Genomic DNA, 20095 nt, shown 5'->3' with positions numbered 1-20095 from the left:
ACAAACAAACAAAAAAAAAGCATCAATTCTTTGGTGCTCAGTTTCTTTATGGTCCAACTCTCACATTTGTACATGACTACTGGAAAAACCATAGCTTTGACTAGACGGACCTTCATCAACAAAATAATGTCTCTGCTTTTTAATATGTTGTCTAGGTTGGTCATAGCTTTTCTCCCAAGGAGCAACCGTCTTTTAATTTCATGGCTGCAGTCACCATCTGCAGTGATATTGGAGCCCCCCCCAAAAAAGTCTCCCACTGTTTCTATTGTTTCCCCATCTATTTGCCGTGACATGATGGGACTGGATGCCATGATCGAGGTTCCTGAATGTTGAGCTTTAACCAACTTTTTCACTCTCTTCTTTCATTTTCATCCAGAGGCTCTATAGTTCTTCGCTTTCCTCCATAAGGGCCGTGTCATCTGCATATCTGACGTTATTGATATTTCTCCCGGAAATCTTGATTTCAGCATGTGCTTCATCAAGCTGGATATTTTGCATGATGTACTCTGCATATAAGTTAAATAAGCAGGGTGACAATATACAGCCTTGATGCCTTCCATTCCTGATTTGGAACCAGTCTGTTGTTCCATGTCCAGTTCTAACTGTTTCTTTCTGACCTGCATACAGATTTCTCAGGAGGCAGATAAGGTGGTCTGGTATTCCCATCTCTTTTAGAATTTTCCACAGTTTGCTGTGATCCACACAGTTAAAGGCTTTGGCATAGTCAATAAAGCAGAAGTTGATGTTTTTTTGAAAGTCTCTTGCTTTTCTGATGATCCAACGGGTGTTGGCAATTTGATCTCTGGTTTCTCTGCCTTTTCTAAATCCAGCGTGAACACCTGGATATTCACCACTCACGTACTGTTGCAGCCTGGCTTGGGAATTTTGAGCATGACTTTAGTAGCATGTGAGATGAGTGTATCTGTGTAGTAATTTGAACATCTTTTGGCAAAGCCTTTCTTGGGACTGGAATGAAAACTGACCTTTGCCAGTCCTGTGGCCACTGTTGAGTCTTCCAAATTTGCTGGCATACTGAGTGCAGCACTTTCACAGCATCATCTTTTAGGATTTGAAATACCTCAACTGGAATTCCATCTCTCCACTAGCTTTGTTTGTAGTGATGCTTCTAAGGCCCACCTGACTTCGCATTCCAGGATGTCTGGCTCTAGGTGAGTGATCACACCATCGTGATTATCTGGGTCGTGAAGATCTTTTTTGTATAGTTCTGTGTATTCTCGCCACCTCTTCTTAATATCTTCTGCTTCTGTTAGGTCCATACCAGTTCTGTCCTTTATTGTGCACATCTTTGCATGAAACGTTTCCTTGATATCTCGAATTTTTTTGAAGAGCTCTCTAGACTTTCACATTCCATTCTTTTCCTCTATTTCTTTGCAATGATCATTGAGGAAGGCTTTCTTATCTCTCCTTGCTATTCTTTGGAACTCTGCATTCAGAGTTTGGAAGGATCAGCTCTGTAGAATAAAATACGTGGAACGATGCAGTTAAGTATGTGAGTTTTGTTCTGGTCCTATTTCCGCGTGGGAGATTAGCCCCTGTGGATTAGTCTTCCTCTGGATGTGACAGAGCCGATCTTTGGACTCTTGCAGAAGCAAAGAGCTCTGGCAGGAAACACCCTCACCCAGAGGTCGGGCTGGAGAATCTGCGCGCAAGGCCCGGGGCAACTCGGGAGGCGGTGCTACCCCAGCCCCGCCTCCTCGTCGAGCCCCTCCCTCTAAGCGGAGGCGGGGCCCCCCACCAGAGTGAAGTGCTCCAGGCCAGGCGCCGGGTATTGCCCTCCAGCAATGGATCCGGACCGAGCTTCCGCTCGCTTGCGCGTCTTGCTGCGACACCTCGATTGCCGCTCGGCGGGGACCGTTGTATCCTTTGGGTTCGCGGGGTTTGAACCGGAAGTGTGGCGGCTTTCAGGGCGCATTGTTCAACCTCCCCGCTGGCTCTTCCTGGCTCCGCAGCACCTGTCCTCGTAATGGTCACATCTCTTTCGGGCGCTGGGGGGCCAGGTCAGGTGCGTCCCAAAGGCCCAAGAGGGGACTTGTCCGCCCGGTGGGTCTGGGGCTGCTGGCTCCAGCTCCTGGAGTGACGTCGCTGCAGCCTTCCGGGCCCTCTGTACCCCGGCTTTGGGAGGGGAGGGTGCGAAGTCCAAGCAGGCCTGCTCTCTGCTGCCCAGTCACTTTCTGTACTGGATCGCACCTGATCACAGGGCTGCCCAGAGACAGAGACGAACCCCGGGGTGCAGAGCCACCTGGAGGAGCAGAGGGGTCCTCTCGGGCTGGAGCTGCCCCCCAGCTCTTCCTTCTCCAGGCGAGCCCGGCGAAGCTTACACAGTTTCCTGGAGAAGCGCTGGGCGTCCTGTGTCCGCTCCTGATCAGGCCTTCTGAAATTAACCCCAAGTCATTCTGTGCGCCACCGGTGTTGGAGCCAGAGAGAGGTCGTTGTGTGACTCAGAAATCAACTTGCTGTACAGAATTGTTTTTGCGTGTTCAGTGATCTCATTCAGTGCCCAACACGGGCTGGGATTTCTTTCTTTTTTTTACCCTTAAGTGACTGCATTCGACTCTGCTCTGCTATATTTAGATTCTGAAATCTCTCCTAAAACGATTATACTATTTCTTTTACTTCCATTGTTGCTCTCCCAACTGTGTTCCAAGCCTTGACGTATTCGAATCGTTATAAATTTAAAATCTCCCCCACAAACTGGGAAAGGGAACCCAAGTGATGATGTAATCTCACTTTACAGGTGAGAAAGCTTTTGAGGTTAGGAGAAATTACCATTCCTGAGCAAGGTCATTTGACGGAATCAGTGGTTGTCAAAGCGCGGTCCCCAGGGCAGCCCCCCAGGACTACCTAGGTAGTTGCTACAAATCCAGGTAGTCAGGCTCCCCTTAGACCTGTGGTATCAAATGCCTGGGGGCGGGAGGAGCAACCTGCTTTCACTTGGTGTGATACTATTAATAGTTCAGTTTTGAGAAGTGCCAGCATATGGGCCTAGATATAGCTGGAAGTAGATTAAGGTTTCCCGGTTCCAGTCTGTTACTATTTTTAAATTTTAATTGTGGGGTTTTTTTTTTTTTGCGGGGGTGGTGAGGGGTGAGGTTGTGGGAGGAGGGCGGGCATGCTCACAGCACCTAGGCTTTTAGTTCCCCGACTAGTGATCGAACCCATCTGTGCCCGCTGCAGTGGAAGCACGGAGTCCTAACCACTGGACGGACAGGAAATTTCCTAAAATTTAATATTCTGATCTCACTGGACTTAGTTATAATAGTTTCGAGGTCAGATTTTGTTTTTTTTTAATCTCTATTTCCTAGAACAGCACTGTCCAATACAAGCTCCTGTGATGGAGGAAAAATGTCTTTTGCCGGCACTGTTCAGTGTGGTGGCTACATGTGGCTATGAGCACTTGAAATGCGACAGTCAACTTAAGGAACTGAAGTTTTCGTTTTAATTCATTCAATTTACATAGCCAGAAGTGGTGAGCGTCTCTGCCTAAATTTTCAGTGAATATGTGTGTGGTTTAGGCTTAAAGAAACTACTAGAAATTATGTGGCAATTTCCTCCCAACCTTAATGATTCCTTTAAGAAATAAGGAATAATTTTTGAAGTATCAGTGCAGTGTTTAAATGTACATAAACACAAAGAAGAAAATCTATATGACCCATAATTTGACTTCTCACAGATTATTATTTGTAAACACTTTGGTCTTTTTTTTTCCTATGTATTTACATAATTGCATAATTTCATGTTCAGGACCATGCTGTACTGTACAGATTTTTGAATCCATTTTTTCCCAGGATTACTATCTTTGTATAGTAAACATAGTAAATGATTATTAGCTTGTAAACATTTCCACATACTAAGAAAACTCTCCAAGAACAATAACTAAAATAAAAACCATAATTCAGGAGTGGGAGAGAGGAGAAAAGGACTGGAAGGCTGATGTCTGGACTGTCCTGGCAGCCACATTTTGTTGAGAACATCTGACAAAGAGGTTAACTCTCTCCTTCGGGGAAAACAGACAGTGGCTAGTAATTGTGAGTCATGGCCCCCCTCTTTCCTTGACTTTTTTCATTTTCCACATTGGAGGCTTGTGGGATCTTAATTTCCTGACCAAGGCCTGAACCCAGGCCCTGGGCAGTGAAAGGCCCAGGTCCTAACCACTGGACTGCCAGGGAAGTCCCATCTTCTTGACTGTTATATTATCCCCACTTATATACAGACATCATTCAAAAAGGATCACATGTTTATGTGAAGTGTCATTCAGAAAGTAGCTCTTTCAGCTAAAGAAACAATGAAAAAAATGACCAAAACAAATGAGATCCTAAGTCAATCATCTGGTGATAACTGGAGAGAAAACTAGAAGGAACTTTTAGATGTTTTAAGATATTTAAGAATGATACTCTACTGTGTGGATCATATTTTTCTTGGAGTCATTGTTAATTTCATGAACTTTTTTTTTTTCTTTTGAGAAACCACAGGTTGGTCAGAGCCGTGTGAAAGGCTGTATGCTGCATGCAGATCTTAAATTGAAGGCAACTAATGTTTCTTTACTCCACTCATTCTCCAAGTATTTACCAGCCTTAATACAACTGAAAGATGCAACTCAGTTCTATGAGAGTGATTTTAAAAACGTTTTATTTTATATTGGAGTCTTTGGATTAACAATTTTGATAGTCTCAGATAGACCAGCAGAGGGACTCAGCAATACATATACATGTATCCATTCTCCCCCAAACTCCCTCCCATCAGGCTGCCACATAACATTGAATAGAGTTCCCTGTGCTATACAGTAGGACTTTGTTGGTTATCCATTTTAAATATAGCAGTATGAATGTGTCAATCCAAAGCCAGAGTGATTTTTTAACTGAGGGCAGCATCTTGTAGCTTGAACTCTAGTAGGGGTTTGAAAAAGTTCTCTGGGTGAATCTGATACCCATCATACCCACTTCATCTGAGAAACACTGCTTTACAGAGAGGTACTCCATGAAACTAACAAGTTCTTATTCTTGAGTCAGAGTTGGCAAACATTTTTTATAAAGGTGTCCTTTTTTTTTTTTAATGACCAGTCAAACTGTTTCTAATATTTTGGACTAACTCCCACTAAGAGAAAAACGTCTTTTGAATAGAACACGGTTCTCCTTATTTCTAGAATAGAATAGAATAAAAAATTTCCATTTTTATTCATTCAGTAGTTTGGTGGAAGGAATATCCAGGGGGAATAAAATAGATGGAAAGTATGAATACAGTGTTGGTCAAGTCTCAGCTCAGCTGTTTTCTGCTGGGTGACCTTGGACCAGTTACTGAACCCTGACCCCAGCCTAGGGTTTCTGCTCTGTGCAGTTGGAATAATAAAGCTCTTGGCTTCCAGGCACCTCCTTAGGCAGTTGTGAAATGAGATGATCTAAGCAATAGTGCTTCGGAGTGTTTGTGTGTAGTCAGTGTGCCTGATGACTGTGTAGGGCTGGTCTTCCCTTGTGAAAACCAATCCAGGGTGGGTTGATTCTAGAAGGGTGATGCCTACACTTCACTTGATTTGCCTTAAATCACATCCTAGATAGCTCGCCACACTTCGGGGGTTGGTTCTCTTGCCAGTTTCCATCCTCAACAATTCCAGTAAGTACATATAATTTTAATTCTTAACCGTACAATGTATATAAAGGTGTTTTTTTTTCCAGTGATAACTCAGTTATAAAATACATATTGGCTGATAAGATTTATTATACAAATCCTCTGAATCCAGGACTTGTTCTCATTAGAACAATTATGGAAAATTTTGAAGACACTTTTTGTATGTATTTTAAAATTTAGAAAGAAGGGAAAATGTCACAAAGTGCATAAGTTTATTTTGCAAAATTAAGGCATGGTATATCTCATTTAAATAGCCAGTTTTTTGGTCACTCTGATATCTCAGCTAGCATCTTTGGTTTATCTTAAAGTCATCTTTGAAGTGGAAGACATTCATCTCCATGGGATATTCTCATAGAGTCACAGTTCCAAACTAGAGGAATGGACAGGGGAATTTGAGTTTGTGTGTGTGCTGTACACTTATTTCGATTTTCATACTTGATTTCCTCCATAAATGCATGAACCAGACAATTAAAAACATAAAATATATTATTTGTTTCCTTTCTGAAATATCATACATATTTGTTACAGATATATTTTAAAATCACAGAAATCGGGTAAATTTAAAAAATCATTCATAATGCCATTACATAAAGGCAATAAAATGTTTCACTGTGAAACATTTTTGTTTTGGCTTTATTTCTTTATAGTCTTCTTGTTTTAAACAAATAGTGTCTTGGTTTTACATCACTGTCATCACATTTTAATTTAATAAGCACTGTCCTTGCTATTATATGTTCTTCATTTTTAATGTCAAGTCATATCCCATTGAAAGGATATAAGATAGTCAGTTAATTATTCTTTCTATTCTTGGTGACAGTAATTAATACTTTGGATTTAAAACTTAAAATTTTTTCAGATTATTTGTTTAAAGTTCTAGAAATAAACTTGCTGAGTGGAAGAGTACAAACATTTCTGAGGTTCTTGATAAATATTGTTAGGTTATGATTTTTAAACTGGCCTTATTTGAGATTTTTTTTCCCTTTAGGTATACTCGGGAGAATAATGTTCTAAGCCTAGAACAGAGAAAATTCTATGAAGAAAATGGATTTCTTGTCATTAAAAATTTGGTGTCTGATGCTGATATTCAACGCTTTAGGTACAGTAGCACTCTTTGATATATAACAGGAATGTGTATTCTGTGTGTGCAGTGGGACTATGGGTAGGATTACCTTGTGAGTGTTCAGATATTTTTCAGGGATTAGGTTTGTTAGGAAGCGGCTTGTTAGAACCTGGGTTTGAGCCAGAGTATCTTTAATCTCAGCCTCTTCAGTTAATGTTGTAGGTGTAGAGCAGTTTCCTTAACTTTTCCATGCCTGTTTCTATATCTGCAGAATGGGGGAAATAACAGTATTTATGTGCTAGAGTGGTTTTAGGACTAAACAGGTAAAGTAGAGGCGGAGTTCTTTGAACAGGGCCTGGTGCATAGTGATGCTAGGGAAGTGTTTGCTGTTTTGTTCTGATGAAACCAAATCACAAATATTTCCCCACTGGTCCACTAAGCTAAGGAATATTCAAATTCTGATAGCGAATTTCAACTCCACAGTTAGGAAGCAGGCACTTCTGAGTTGGCCATTTTCTCCTTCCTGTCATCAGAACTATTCGACATAGGATTGAGGACCACTTAGTGCAGAGAAACCACTCCCAAGTCTTGGAGTCTTGCCACAGAACAAGGGGAAGGCCAGGCAGGTGCTTAGCGCCTTCGGTACTGACATCATTTACCAATGAATCTTCTAGGAATGAGTTTGAAAGAATCTGCAGAGAGGAGGTGAAACCATTCGGATTGTCGGTGATGAGAGATGTCACCATCCCAAAATCAGAATATGTGCCAAGTGAGAAAGTGATTTCCAAGGTCCAGGATTTCCAAGAAGATGAGGAACTCTTCAGATACTGCACCCTCCCTGAGGTTCCAGATCTTCCTGTGCTTTCTTTCTCTTTAAGCTAATAGCCCATCTGCATGCCTGCCTCTGAAATCTTTATAAGTTTTTTTGTTTTTTTCGTTTTACCTTGCCCTTTTCTACTGGGCTTCCCAGGTGGCGCTAGTGTTAAAGAACCCCCCCTCTACTGCAGGAGTTTTTAGAGACATGGGTTTGATCCCTGGTTTGAGGAGATCCCCTGGAGAAGGAAATAGCAGCCCACTCCAGTATTCTTGCCTGGAGAAGCTCCTGGACAGAGGAGCCTGGAAGCTACAGTCCATGGAGTTGCAAAGAATCAGATCTTGCTGTTTTCTACTGGGGCCCTATAGCAGTGGTTCTTAATCAGAGGCAGACATTTGGCAATGTCTGGAGACATGTTTGCTTGTCAGGCAGGAGGGGTGGTGGGTTTTAATGGGTAGAGATCCAGATGCTGCTACTGGGTCCAGGGATGCTATAATGCACAGAATAGCCTGTTGCAGCAAACAAAGAATGATGCAGCCCAAAATGTCAGTAGTGCCAAGACTGAGAAATCCTCATAATTTTGCTGTTTTTCCTGGAGAAGAGCAGGAATTCTGTGTAAGGAGAGCACATTCTCACACTCCCTACAGGCATGTCCACGGGGAATAAAGTGCTGAGGCTTACCTATTGCAGGTCATTTCAATTTGTTTTATGAATCTGGTCAGCAGAGGTGTCTGTTTTTAAATTTAAAGTAGGTTTCTTAAAATTATTCTTTAAGAGTAGTTCATAGTTACAAAAATATCTAGTGTGGAATGGTGTCTGTTTTTAAATTTAAAGTAGGTTTCTTAAAAATTATTCTTTAAGAGTAGTTCATAGTTACAAAAACATCTAGTGTGGAATGACATGAGTGAAAAGTAAATTCTTGTACTCTGAGCACCACTCACTGTTCAGTTTATATATTCATCTAGAATCGTTTCAGGTATAATCAAGCATGTTTGTATAACCCCACCTTTTGTGTAACAGGAAGCATCTTGGTTGTCACCTTGTTTTTCCCACTGGTAGTACATATGAGACATATTTCCGTTGGTGTCTATGGTTCTACTTTATACTTTGTAAACTATTGCATAGTATTCCCTTGCATGAATGTGTTGCAGTTTCTTTTTTTATTATTTTTTTCTCATTTATTTATTTTTGCTCATGCTGTGTCTTCGTTGCTGCGCATGGGCTACTCTCTAGTTGAGGTGCATGGGCTTCTCATTTCAGTGGCTTCTCTTGCTGCTGCTCGCAGGCTGCAGAGCTGGCTCTCAGCAGTAGGAGTGCGTGGGCTTAGGTGCTCCTTGCGTGTGGAATCTTCCTGGAGCAGAGATCAAATCCATGTCCCCTGCACTGGCAGTGGGGTTCTTATCCACTGTAGCATAAGGAAGTCCTGTACTATGGTTTCTGACCATTCATTTAGAATGGTTTGAAAGGACACTTTGCACAAAATACTTATTAGAACTTATACCCCAAGTGCTGTTAGAAAGTCTGATTCATGAAGACTGCACAGCTGAGGCACCTGGGAGGTCTGGCCTCTTGAGTTGGGGACGAGAAGGGATGTGGCCCCTCTGAACCCCGCATTCTTCCCAACTTCGTGTCCTGTTTTGGAAATGAAAATTGTGAGGGTGGATCTTGATAAAAGCTGGAAATTATCGGCAACATGCGATAGAATGTCTTGTCAGGATGTTCCTATGTCTGTAACCTGCAAACCATGTGTCTGGTGGTTCATGCAATGATTTTTTAGGCGGTAGGTATTCTTCTAATAGCTAGGTATTTATTTTAATATGTATTGGAAAAATGAACCAGCACCTCAAACCCATGATTTCAAGAATAGTATTAATCAGGATAAGACTAAGATAAGACATGTAGAGAATATCCGCTAAATATATTGGGAAGTTCTTCAACGCAGAACAGAAAATCTGAGGATGGCTCTTTTTTTTTTTTTTTTTTTATTAGTTGGAGGCTAATTACTTCACAACATTTCAGTGGGTTTTGTCATACATTGACACGAATCAGCCATGGATTTACACATCTTCCCCATCCCAATCCCCGCTCCCACTTCCCTCTCCACCCGATTCCTCTCGAAACATCCCACCCTCGCCTTCTCCCACAGAGTTCAAAAGTCTGTTCTGTATTTCTGTGTCTCTTTTTCTGTTTTGCATATAGGGTTATCGTTACCATCTTTCTAAATTCCATATATATGTGTTAGTATGCTGTAATGTTCTTTGTCTTTCTGGCTTACTTCATTCTGTATAAGGGGCTCCAGCTTCATCCATCTCATTAGGACTGGTTCAAATGAATTCTTTTTAATGGCTGAGTAATATTCCATGGTGTATATGTACCACAGCTTCCTTATCCATTCATCTGCTGATGGGCATCTAGGTTGCTTCCATGTCCTAGCTATTATAAACAGTGCTGCAATGAACATTGGGGTGCACGTGTCTCTTTCAGATCTGGTTTCCTCAGTGTGTATGCCCAGAAGTGGGATTGCTGGGTCATATGGCAGTTCTATTTCCAGTTTTTTAAGAAATCTCCACACTGTTTTCCATAGCGGCTGTACTAGTTTGCATTCCCACCAACAGTGTAAGAGGGTTCCCTTTTCTCCACACCCTCTCCAGCATTTATTGCTTGTAGACTTTTGGATAGCAGCCATCCTGACTGGCGTGTAATGGTACCTCATTGTGGTTTTGATTTGCATTTCTCTAATAATGAGTGATGTTGAGCATCTTTTCATGTGTTTGTTAGCCATCTGTATGTCTTCTTTGGAGAAATGTCTGTTTAGTTCTTTGGCCCATTTTTTGATTGGGTCATTTATTTTTCTGGAATTGAGCTTCAGGAGTTGCTTGTATATTTTTGAGATTAATCCTTTGTCTGTTTCTTCATTTGCTATTATTTTCTCCCAATCTGAGGACTGTCTTTTCACCTTACTTATAGTTTCCTTTGTGGTGCAAAAGCTTTTAAGTTTCATTAGGTCCCATTTGTTTAGTTTTGCTTTTATTTCCAATATTCTGGGAGGTGGGTCATAGAGGATCTTGCTGTGATTTATGTCGGAGAGTGTTTTGCCTATGTTCTCCTCTAGGAGTTTTATAGTTTCTGGTCTTACATTTAGATCTTTAATCCATTTTGAGTTTATTTTTGTGTATGGTGTTAGAAAGTGTTCTAGTTTCATTCTTTTACAAGTGGTTGACCAGTTTTCCCAGCATCACTTGTTAAAGAGGTTGTCTTTTTTCCATTGTATATCCTTGCCTCCTTTGTCAAAGATAAGGTGTCCATAGGTTTGTGGATTTATCTCTGGGCTTTCTATTCTGTTCCATTGATCTATATTTCTGTCTTTGTGCCAGTACCATACTGTCTTGATGACTGTGGCTTTGTAGTAGAGTCTGAAGAGAGGCAGGTTGATTCCTCCAGTTCCATTCTTCTTTCTCAAGATTACTTTGGCTATTCGAGGATGGCTCTTGAATGATGACCGTTGAGAAAATCACAGCCTAGGAGAGATAAATTGGAAGACTGGGATTGACACGTACACACACTGTATATAAATCAGACAACTAATAATGATTACTGTATAGCACAGGGAACTCTACTCAATACTCAGTAATGGCCTGTATGGGAAAAGAATCTTAGTGTATATATGTATATGTATAACAGTTTCATTTCACTATACACCTGAAACGAATACATTATAATTCAACTATACCCCACACAAAATTTAAAAAAAAAAGTAAAAAACAACCCTTTTTCCACTTTTTGAATACCCCCAAAATGAGAAAAACAAACTTTTTATTAAAAAAAAACAAGCATTAGGCTGGACTCCTGGGATTTTTGTAACATTTCAAGTGTTTTATACTCAAATTACCTACATTCCTTATGCAGAAGAGATCATATAAGTGAAAGCCATAGAAGGTGCTTCATTTTTTGGAGTCAGACAGAAGTAGAGATTGAATATGGATGTGAATTTGAGCAAACTCTGAGAGACAGTGAAGGATAGGGAAGCCAGGTGTGCTGCAGTCTGTGGGGTCTCAAAGAGTCAGACAGGACTTAGTGACTGAACAACATCATCATCTTTTTCTTTCAACTGGCCCTGCCAGTTTGGGCATCTTTTTCATCGGAGGTTTAATTTCTGCCCTTCGTAGCTGGTGTCTCAGAAAAACTCATGTCTCTCTTGTAGAAGAAGCACTTAGATTTTCAGTTGGTTCCAAAAAGCCTGTTTGAGAGTGTTTCCGATGATTTCCAGTTGCTCCCTTTTGCGTGGTTTGTTTGCAAGTCTGTGAAATATTGGTTGACTGATTTAAACGATGCCAACTGGGTTCTAGTATAGATAGATGTACTCTGTGCCGCATGCTTGTGCATCTGATTTCCCTCCTTTTTCCTTAGATTCTGAAGTATGTGGAGTGCTTCACCGGACCCAATATTATGGCCATGCATACAATGCTGATAAACAAACCTCCAGATTCTGGTAAAGAGCTCTTATTGGTAAAGGAAAAGAAAAGCAAAGAAAGAAAGAAAGAAAAATAGCAAAGTGCACAACTGCTAAATTTTTACATAAATGAATATATATACTTTCACTTAAGGCTCAAAGTAGCTTACACCATAACAACACTGAAGTATAATAGTGATGTCGATGTTAACTATAGGGTTATTGCTGGGACTATAGACAAGTGGCTTCTGAAAGATGCAGTTTAATAAAACACGACTGTCTCCCTACCCCACAGACTCCTGATAGTCAACATCTCTAAGCTTTGTTACCCACTCTCACCGATGCATGAGAATGTGCACTTTGCCTTCCTGATCTGAAGACAGTATTATTAGTAACAAATTTAAAACTGATTTATCACATACCATAATTATTCTTAAAAGTCCATGTACTTGGTAAAATGTAGCTTCTAAGCCCTCCCTGCTAGAGAGACTGATTCAGAAAATAGAACCTAGAAACCTGGATTTTATTAACCGTACTCGGAGATGCTAATGCAGATGGCTCTTGGGCCACACTGAGAAATTCAGCTGTATCAGTGGCAGGAAATCAGCCATTAGAGATCTTTGATCCGTTTCTACTTTGTCTCTGTCCTGATGGCCAAGGGAGGTTTATGCCCTAAGCCTGTAGCCTAACATCAGCAGGCCTTTCCCTCCCTGGGTGTCCTGGCTGGAGAAATCCCCTGGCCTGGGGGAACCACGTTCAGAGGGCAGTTCTAGGGGAGACTGTGAATGTGGGTGTAGTATCTCTGATTCTCCACAGTGATTGTACACCAAATGGCTCTAGTTTGGTGGTGAAACCTCTGCGAGTCCTACTATTTATATATTTAGTTAACTAATGAATACTTTTTAAATATCAGCCACTTAGTTTATCAGACAGCCTCAGATTTGACCACTCTCTTTAACTAGTCAACCTTTTTGGGGAATCCCCTCCAATGTCTTGGCCACCTGATGGGAAGAACTGACTCATTAGAAAAGACCCTGATGCTGGGAAAGATTGAAGGCAGGAAGAGAAGGGGACAACAGAGGAAGAGATGGTTGGATGGCATCACCAACTCGATGGCATGAGTTTGACCAAGCTCTGGGAGTTGGTGATGGACAGGGAAGCCTGGCGAGCTGCAGTCCATGGGGTCGCAAAGAGTCAGACTCAACTGAGTGACTGAACTGACTTGGAGCATGCTAAACTCTGTGCCCAAACCAGAGTTAGGGAGGAATAAAGCACAATGGAGATGATGACATATGCGCAGATTTATAGAAAATAGTGTAAGTATTCCTCGGTTACCAGGAACCCAGAAAGAATTACAGATAGGATCCAGAGGCTTTGTGCTGATTCCGTCTTCTAATTTGGAGAGGCAATAGCACCCCACTCCAGTAATCTTGCCTGGAAAATCCCGTGACCAGAGGAGCCTGGTAGGCTGCAGTCCATGGGGTCGCTAAGAGTCAGACACGACTGAGCGACTTCACTGTCACTTTTCACTTTCATGCATTGGAGAACGAAATGCAGCCGACTCCCGTGTTCTTGCCTGGAGAATGCTAGGGACGGGGGAGCCTAGTGGGCTGTCGTCTATGGGGTCGCACAGAGTTGGATGCAACTGAAGCGACTTAGCAGCAGCAGCAGCAGTAGTCTTCTAATTTGGTGCTCATCTGTAGAGGCTGATTTCGTTCAGCATTGTCTCTTCTGTTTGGCTTTTGCAAGGATAGTTCATTGTTCTGGCTTTTCAGGCAGAGGAGAAGAATTCTGGGACTCGAGTTTATTTTAACAACAGATTCTGTTTCAGGCAAGAAGACATCCCGTCATCCCTTGCACCAGGATCTGCACTATTTCCCGTTCAGGCCCAGCAATAGCATCGTTTGTGCCTGGACAGCCATGGAGCACATTGACCGGAACAACGGCTGTCTGGTTGTGCTGCCAGGGACACACAAAGGCCCCTTGAAACCCCATGATTATCCCCAGTGGGAGGTAAGTCTGCTAGACGGATGAGTCTTGATCAGAACATTTTGTTGTTTTGATTTCACATTAGTATACATAAAGAGCTTTGCCAATAAGATGACATTTCCTTTCTTAGGAAAACATTGTTCTAGGATTTAGAATGAGGAGCAGGGAAAATTCCAGGATGTCTGATCAAATGATCACCTTTATTCTTTCAACAAGTACTTGAAGGCCAACCGAAGAGGTGGACTTTGGTGATGCTATAAAAGATCTGAGATTACAAAGCCTAAATGCAGAGGTCAGACACAAACACGGTAACAGCAGATGTGTGAGCCACATGAGTCGTACACACTGACTGGTTGCTCTCTCAGTGAAGAAGAGGATCATCTGCTTCCACCTGGAGGGACCAGCAGAGAGAGGCTCTGGGGAGGACTGAGCAGTATTCCATTATGAGGCTGTTCCATGGTTTATCAATTCAGTTGGTGATGCTGGAGAACTGGTCAATGCTTTGGGGCCCATGAGTGAGGAGATCAAATCATTTCTTCAAGAACCTGGCACAGAATGTATTGCAGGAGTAGGAGTCCAGAGACAGAGAAACTGGAGAGGACACCCATAGCGTTTTAGATGTAAGGCAATAAGCTCTCAGAATCCTGTAGTAATGATCAAGGTCGGAAGAGCACATTTTTTTAAGGCAGAAAGAGTACACATGTTTCTGTGAGACGTAAAGAATATGGCTTTCAGGACTTCTGTGTCAAGTAGTTAGAATTCTTGAACTGAGGATTATTGCTAGGTGAAAATACCTTGAGTCTAGATTCTGCTATAAACTCTGAAATTCTTCAGTTAAGTTGTGGTTTAGGAAAGGTTGTTGCAAGCAACAGAAGTGGGCTCTCAGTGACTCAAGCTGAAGGGAGGGCCACAGGGACATGCAGCATCCGTGGGCAGGCTGCCAGCTCTGGAGGGTGAGGAGGAAAGAGGAAGCCCTTCTTCAGTGGGAAGAGTTGGGCTGCAGCACCTGGAATGGTCAGGTGAATCTTGACTATGTCCAGTCGCTTCAGTCATCTGCTCAGATTCAAAGTAGAAGCAATGGGAGGTCAGACGAGCTTATCTTGCTCACACATGCACATTGGGCAGGAGGCAAAGACTCAATACAGTGCAATAGGGAAGTAGTCACTCCCAAAAGGAATTTGAAGTTGGAATAGTCTTAGGAAAGGAAATGGGATGCTGTCCTCCAAAGACCCATAAAAGATTGCAAACATTGTTACTCCTCATTTCAGTTTGTTTCATAAAGATATAACTATTAATGCAATAACTAACTTTGAAAATATTTTTTAAAATAGTTAGAAAATAGTTTGAGGGACTTCCCTGGTGGTCCAGTGCTTAAGAATCCACCTTGCAATGCAGGGGACACACGTTCAATCTAAGATCCCACATGCTGCAGAACAACTAAGCCCATGTGCCAAAACTGGAGAAGCATGGGCTGCAACTGAAAGATCCTGAATGACACAAGGTGCCACGTGCCACAACAAAGACCTGATGCAGCCAAATATACAAATATATATAAATATACAAATATAAATATATATTTTAAAAAAAGAAAATAATTTGAAAACAAACAATGATTTTTGTTTTTTTCTTTTTGTGCATTGACTGACTTGGAAAAACAGGGAGTGGAAAATATTTTAAAAGCTAATGTTTTAATTTACTATTCTTTCTTTACTCTGGATGTTACCTACGTGGTTTCTGGGCTGGGAAGGACCGAGCGTTTTCTCTCTGCGAGCTGGGAGATTAGTTAACTTCTTAGAGATACTCCTAAGTAATAGAGGAGTGATTGATGCAAGTTCCAGGTGAGGAGAAGAGCATGCTGGGAAAGAATGAGCATGGGTTCACCAGGCAAGGTGATCTCCTGCATTCCCACAAACGCAAACCTGATCTGGGTCTTCAGTTATCATTCAGTAATGAATAGTAGGTGGAAATTCCACCTTTTTCATCAGGTCTAAAAAATTCATTATTTTAACATCAACACATGGCTTTCTAAAAGCAGTCAACTGAGAAGGTTTGGTATATGGAAGTTTTTAAAAAAATCTAATTTATTTATCTCTTCCTCTTGAAAGAACTTAGAGAAGCTTTGTTTTCCCTGTTGAATCATTGATAAGATTTTTAATTCTTGGCTTCATCACTTTTGGACTTAGCTTCTCTCGTGTTTTTAGGGAGGAGTCAACATCATGTTCCACGGGATCCAGGACTATGACAAAAACAACGCCCGAGTGCACTTGGTGATGGAGAAGGGAGACACCGTTTTCTTTCACCCTTTGCTCATCCATGGATCTGGTCGGAACAAAAGTCAAGGATTCCGGAAGGTACACGTTCACATCATAGCACTGTTTGAAGATGAATGCATGAGGAAGAAAAGTATCCCAATACATGAAAAGTTAAAGGATTTGTAACTTTTAACTCAGCTGCCCTTTAGTCTGGTGCATTTTCCAGGAAATATTTTTGTATCCCTCGTCCTCTGTTGCTTACAGCAGTAAGAAGCCAGATGACCTTAGGATGCCATCACTAGTGAACATTCATGGAACTGCTCCAGACAGAGAGCTTAGTAACTTGGCAACTGACAGCATGTTTTCAGAGGAAAAGACAAAGGCAGACATACATACCAAATAATAACATTTGGAAAATATACAGCTCATAGAAGGGGAACGTCTGTAATATTATTGCTATTGGTTAAAATATTATTGATTGTAAAGGAAGGTGTGAATTGGCAACCCGGAAATCAGATATGGCCATATTTTTCACTCCTTAGCCTCAGAGTGTTTTCAGCTTTATGAGATCAGTGCTTACATTAAAAACTGACAGAATTTCTCATAAATTCCCAGATTTCTTGCTTCTCTAAAATTCATCAGCTTGATGATACTCTGGGCTCACATTTCCCTAGGATGACATGGCTGTTGATACTAAATATTAGTGTCTTCTTTGTGGCTGAGTGAAGCTTTCCAGTTTATCCCAACAGCCCTCTTGTCTCCCTGTGACTGAGGGTTAGTTGTCAGATTTCATCCTCCATTCATTCAGATATCCACCAGGCTCAACAGGACTGACATGAGCGTGAGGCAAGAAGGCAGTTCTCTCAGAGGCTCAAAAAAACTCAGTATCCAGTTAAATAAAATCTTAATGCCTTGGTTAAAAGAAATAAAAATTAATGCCAAAAAGTCCATGGGTGAGCACAATGCCAAAAATTAAAAAAAAATCGGACCCTCTAAAACCATGACACCTAAAACTGTGACAAAGGGGGATACAGGCAGTTCACTGGAAATAGTGTGTTTTAATATACTAACGTGGTGGTTTTTTTAATATTTTTGACTGCTTTAAAGTTGGGAAAATATTAGCCATTGATAAATGCATAATAGCATACAGGTAGGAGTGTACATGTCTTCTCTTTTGCCTCAGGCTCCAGTGTGGTGTAGAATAGTACTAGGGTTTCCATGGGAAATAAAGTTTGTGACTCAACTGCCTAGAAATCTGTAAGAAGTAGGAAGATCTTCTGATGGGTGCAGTCATCCTAAGATAAGTTGTTACAAGGAAGGTAAGTTTCAACTATCGCCTTGCAAGTTAGATCTGTTTATAAGTCCTTTGAGACTGGGGAGAATCAAGTAACTTCCATCTTAGCTTCAAAAGGAAACAAGATATTTTTCACATAAAATACAAGAGTATTTCATGTGAATGCTATCAGGCTGGAATTGCGCTTTGGATTGGAGAGGGGTGTCTGTGTATTATTTTTCCCTTGCAAGGTCTTTTCAGTTTTTCTTCCGCTATCACCTGTGGCCATTGAAATACCAACTCATTACAACCTCCAGTAACTTCTGTAACTGAGAACGTGATGAGAAACCCTGCAACACATTCGTTAGTAGGACTTGGCAATATCCACTCATCGAAAAATCAAATGCTAAAAAGTTAAAGACTTCTTCCTTACATAATTCTGTTCCCTTCCCCGTATACACTTTTGGATCATAATAATTTCCACAGGCAATTTCCTGCCATTTCGCGGATGCCAACTGTCACTACGTAGAGGTGGAGGGCACCAGTCAAAAAAACATTGAAAAGGAAGTTGTCAACATGATCAGGAAAAAGCATGGATTTAAAGACATCACTCTGAAGGTATGTTTGTATGAAATGACAAGGTAAAGCTCTCGGTTTTTTCCTTCAAATGCTTAATAGTGTCATACCTGATTCATTTTGAAGGTATAAAGTGCTTAGGTTTACAGCTCCTTCTGGAAATCTTGCTGAGACCTTCTAAGAATGACAGTGGGTTTTGTTTGTACTACTTGCTTCCCCAGTGTGGGGGACTTGGATTCTGTAAGTCTTTGGGCAGGCCATCATGTTCCAGAACAGACAGTTAGGAGAGGAAATAGCAGATTCAGAGATGAGGAAATGGAAGACAAAGCAACTTTGTGAACTCATAGCTGTAAAAGGTTTGTGCTGTCATCCTTAGGCCTCCTTTATTTGTAAAGAAAGCAATTCTCAAGGAACTGTTTGTTTGGGTCAGTTTGCATTGGGAAAAAAACATATATATTCTGTGAGGTCTGTCAGGGTTGTACTAATCAATCAGTTCCTCTATTTCTTTTCACGACTGTCTCAGCTATAGTTTATCGACTTTACTTAGAACAACAACACTAACTCTGCTATAGAGTTCTTTGCGGGCACAAAAGCATGTCCCTGTCCCTTTTCTTCACCAAAACTCAATGGAGCAGTCGAGATAGCTCCAGGCTGTTAATGAGAACATGAAGAGTTCAAGAGACTGGCCTCAGTTACTTAAGTGACCGAGATTTCAGAGGAGGTCCAGTTCCAAAATCATTCTGTAGCATACTTTGCTGTTTGCAGAAAAATAAGCAAAAGAGTTTGAATTGTCTTATTAGGAACTAAGAAGAAAAAACCAATCCAGTAGCCTAGGACATCATTTGCAGGAGCAGATCATTCAGAACGGGGCAGGCAAATATCACCAAGGACATCGGGACCTTAGGTATTAAACTGCTTTGTGAGCAAACATAACAGCCAGTCCGAACACCGATAATCAACACAAGTGCCAAGTAAAGCATGATGATAGTGTGAGGACTCACTGTCTTGGCTTATGAAACATGATTTTAGATATTGGCAAGTAAATTAACTGGAGTCTCAGAATGTGGTTTTTATTTACTACCTTATGACTATTGTGGAGGGCTGTCTTTTTTCCCCCCTATTTAACGATGACTAGATGCCAGAAATCTTTGTCTTGTGGTGAACAGGTAAATCCAAGTTCCCAGAAACTGATTGTGTTGGTATTATTTTCAGGATGTTTGGGCACTTCGAGGGCGTGTCGTGAAAGGAGAAAGAATCAACCTTTGAAATAGCCCTTCGCTCAAACTCTTGTCAAGAAAACCAAGGTGCAACAAGATGTCAGAGGAAAATCTTTTCTCAATGAGATGATCTAATCGTTTCTATCCATGTTAACAAAATCCAAGTGCACGGATGCAGTATTTAATTCCATATGGGTAATAATGCAGTATGGTGGGATGCCTTTAATGGATATAAGATAGTAAAAGTGAAATATTACTGTTTTAAGGAAAACTTGGGGTGCAACTAATAAAGATGATGCATAAAGAAGTGTGTTAAGTCAGTTTCTTTCATTCAGTTAACTTTTTACGCAAGCAAGGTTTAATGCTCTGAAACAAAGAACCCACCACCTCCCAATTTTGTGTTGTGTGAGATTTCTTTTCAAATCTGGAACAATGAATATTAGAGGTGCAGTTAGTGAAGGGCCTAAGAAGGGTATCAGGTTATAAAATAAGGGTGGAAACTTACATTCTAACACAGGATTCCTTCCATGGCCTCTCTAGGCCACCACTCTCCTTAAAAAAACAGACTGGATGTTTCCAAGTCTTTTTCTCTAAAGAAAGAAGTCCAGGGTAGCTTTCTCTGTCAATTCATATTTGGCATGGCAACTGAAAACATTCACCATTTATGAGTGAAACCTAACCTCTTTCAAGGTTCAAGAAAGCTTTTAAAATAGTTCTGGTTTGGATATCAAGTGACATGAGTTACAGAGATTTATTTAAATAGAGCATTGTATTTCTCCACCTGCTGAGGGCAGCAAGGAGTCATAATTCTTATTTTTATAAAT

The 20095-nt window shown here is 41.1% G+C and overlaps 1 protein-coding gene and 1 long non-coding RNA gene across 2 annotated transcripts; both read left to right on the top strand.

The window, feature by feature from the left end:
- The first annotated feature begins 1665 nt into the window (after window positions 1-1665).
- Window positions 1666-19587, top strand: PHYH (phytanoyl-CoA 2-hydroxylase). Its single transcript, XM_061126240.1, has 9 exons — window positions 1666-1877; window positions 5567-5625; window positions 6626-6736; window positions 7375-7543; window positions 11922-12003; window positions 13796-13977; window positions 16155-16304; window positions 17965-18096; window positions 19267-19587. Exons 1-9 carry the CDS (start codon window positions 1803-1805, stop codon window positions 19318-19320), a joined length of 1014 nt encoding a protein of 337 aa, XP_060982223.1. The 5' UTR covers window positions 1666-1802; the 3' UTR covers window positions 19321-19587.
- Window positions 1886-5557, top strand: LOC133044677 (uncharacterized). The gene is made up of 3 exons (XR_009690024.1): window positions 1886-2755; window positions 3324-3487; window positions 4482-5557. It is a non-coding gene; the product is annotated as an uncharacterized LOC133044677 (long non-coding RNA).
- Window positions 19588-20095: the final 508 nt, after the last annotated feature.

Source organism: Dama dama, chromosome 23 (assembly GCF_033118175.1).
Source record: "Dama dama isolate Ldn47 chromosome 23, ASM3311817v1, whole genome shotgun sequence".
NCBI classification, from domain to species: Eukaryota; Metazoa; Chordata; class Mammalia; order Artiodactyla; family Cervidae; genus Dama; species Dama dama.
The sequence above is the reverse complement of the archived record's forward strand: the minus strand, read 5'-3'. Positions and strand labels throughout refer to the sequence as shown.